Source organism: Phalaenopsis equestris, unplaced genomic scaffold, assembly GCF_001263595.1.
Source record: "Phalaenopsis equestris unplaced genomic scaffold, ASM126359v1 Scaffold000094, whole genome shotgun sequence".
Lineage (NCBI taxonomy): Eukaryota > Viridiplantae > Streptophyta > Magnoliopsida > Asparagales > Orchidaceae > Phalaenopsis > Phalaenopsis equestris.
The window spans coordinates 4,643,445-4,645,809 of NW_018164536.1; the positions used below are offsets into that span (position 1 = coordinate 4,643,445).

The 2,365-nt window shown below is 43.3% G+C and overlaps 1 protein-coding gene across 1 annotated transcript; it reads right to left on the minus strand.

Moving 5' to 3' along the window:
• Positions 1-347: 347 nt before the first annotated feature.
• Positions 348-2,101, minus strand: LOC110020361 (protein GPR107-like). Its single transcript, XM_020718434.1, has one exon. The coding sequence runs from the start codon at positions 1,944-1,946 to the stop codon at positions 594-596; it is 1,353 nt and encodes a 450-aa protein (XP_020574093.1). The 5' UTR covers positions 1,947-2,101; the 3' UTR covers positions 348-593.
• Positions 2,102-2,365: the final 264 nt, after the last annotated feature.

The window sequence follows — 2,365 nt, forward strand, 5'->3', positions numbered from 1 at the left end:
AGCCTTTAAACAACGATGTTTATTTTCTCTATCTTTGCAGAAAATAGCAAGGAAATCAAAGGAAAGGCTGTCACAGAAAAACCTTCAATTCAAGCAATTTTAAGCTATTATCTCTCTCACTCTCTCTCTCTCTCTCTAAAAAGAATTGCACAACCAGTGGCAAAAAATATAATATTGCTAAAGTGAAGCAAACATATCCAGTGGAGAAGGGATAAAAAACACAGTAACTATATCACAAGAAGAGAAGTAGATCATTACTAGTAGAGAGATATCACAACCAGCATGAGCAAATGTTAATACAGACAGAAAATATAGTATTTCTAACTTAAATCAATCAGAGACCAGTATAGACAGTAAAGCTCAAAATGCATCATGAAGAAAGCATTAATACAGGATATACAAGACCAAATATAAGTTCCATGGGAGAATTTAAAAAAGAGTCTTCTATGAAGTAGAGAAAGAGGGGTAAGAAAATCAAAACAATATAAAGACTACATGATGCTGCGGCTTCCCATTGGAGTGTAATTGTACACGATCATAAATCCTGTGAAAAAAAAAGAATTTCAATTCCTAATCACCGTTTATTCCTAAAATCACAATTCAAATTCGTCCTCAAGCTTGAAAGCCTGAGAAGCTGCCTCCTCCTCTTCATCATCAATCACAAAGTATGGATTGTGGACCTCAGGCCTGAACTTGTATCCAGTAAATATATAGAAAGCAATGGTGGCCAGCTCCCCTGCAACCACAGTAGTCCAAAGATATCGATAAGATGTAATTGTAGCCAGTACATACACCGCAACCCGGGTAAAGTAGATGTAGCAGATGACTACAACATAGTATTGTCGGAAAAGTGTAAGCTTCATCAGGTTAATAGCAGCTTTTCCATCTGTTCTTGCAGCCTCCCTTAGATTCTTAATGGACCAGACAATAGGGAAGAGAATTGCGCAGCAGCAAATGACGTCAACAAGAAGGAAAACTTGTCTCCACGTAACCCAATTTCGGGCATAAGGTCCAGATTCATCTAGCACCACCTGAGCTATGTTAGCAACGACCTGGAGAGGTATTACTATCATGAGAACCTTCTTCTCCTTGCCATGCAGATATGGTTTGAGGAAGGACCAACCAGTTCCAATCAAAACGATAAGAGTGAAAAGAGATATCCCCTTCAAGAAGCTAAATATATAGAAGAGAACATCCCATCCATGGGCACTGCCAGTTCGCTCAATATACGATTTGTCTTCAGCCTCGCAGACAAGATTAAGCGCCTTAAGGATGACAACAGCGAGCATGAAGTAGTGGATCCGGTAAGCGGTCAGCCGCTTGCGAACCAAAACAGAGATCCAAAGTGCCGCAAGACCACAGTATGCGAGAAAGAAAATAAAGTAAACGAAGGGAAGGACGGCTGACCCGGCCGATAGGTAGACCCTGCGGCCGGAACGAGGCTCGACGTTGTACATGGCAGAGTGTACGGACATTGAGACGCGAATCTGGGGGAGGCAGTTGGCGAAGAGAAGGGTGTATTGCCCCGGTTTCGTTACGTTAAAGAGGGAGCTAAAGCTGGTCGCGCGACCGTTCGAGGAGGCGGCTTGGAGCCGGTCAAAGGTGTAAACAACCTCGAGAAGATCCGATTGAAGAGCACAGGTGACATCCAGTTCCTGAATCTGCTGCAGAACATGAATCCAGGCGTCGAGAGTGCTGAGAAAGAACCCTAATTGAGAGAGATCGAGACCGGCGCCGGTATCGGAAAGGGAGATACCGGAGACATTGAGCTCGAGGAAACCGGTGTGAGTGAATCCGAACTCATCGAAGGGAATGATCGTTCTGGCATCGGATATCACCTTCGTCTCGCGGATCTCCGCCGTCGCAGGAGAAATCATTACCGCCGCCACCACTAGCTGTAGAATGAAATACACCGCTACTCCGCGGCCAAAACCAGAAATCGCCATCTCCGTTGGAGAGATCTGATCGCAATCGCTCTCTCGTCTTTCTCGGCCTTCAGAAAGAAGACGGCGAAACACTTGACTGGGAAACCTCCTCGTTCTGGAAGCGTTAAATTAATCGCCGGTGAGGGCTAGGATTGGTAGACCGTCGACTTCGAGGAATGCAATGTACTTTTGGTTTTGTCAAAGAGCCATTCGGTACAGACTTAATTACGAAAAAAACGAGGAATTTTTTCTGTAAATATTTGCTGATGGAAGGGTGAAAGTTTTTAAAGCCATTTGTCGGTTATGACGATATATTCCAAAGTACGGTGTAAATCTGTTGTTTATTAAATCGTGGTTCGTATATATTATTAAATAATTAATGGAAGTCAAAACCTAATTTTCACATTAATACCCCTCCACTGTCTAATCTACGGGCTTAG

Bases quoted from the DNA above. Each gene is read 5' to 3' on its own strand.
- LOC110020361 (XM_020718434.1), bottom strand. From the start codon at position 1,946: ATGGCGATTTCTGGTTTTGGCCGCGGAGTAGCGGTGTATTTCATTCTA.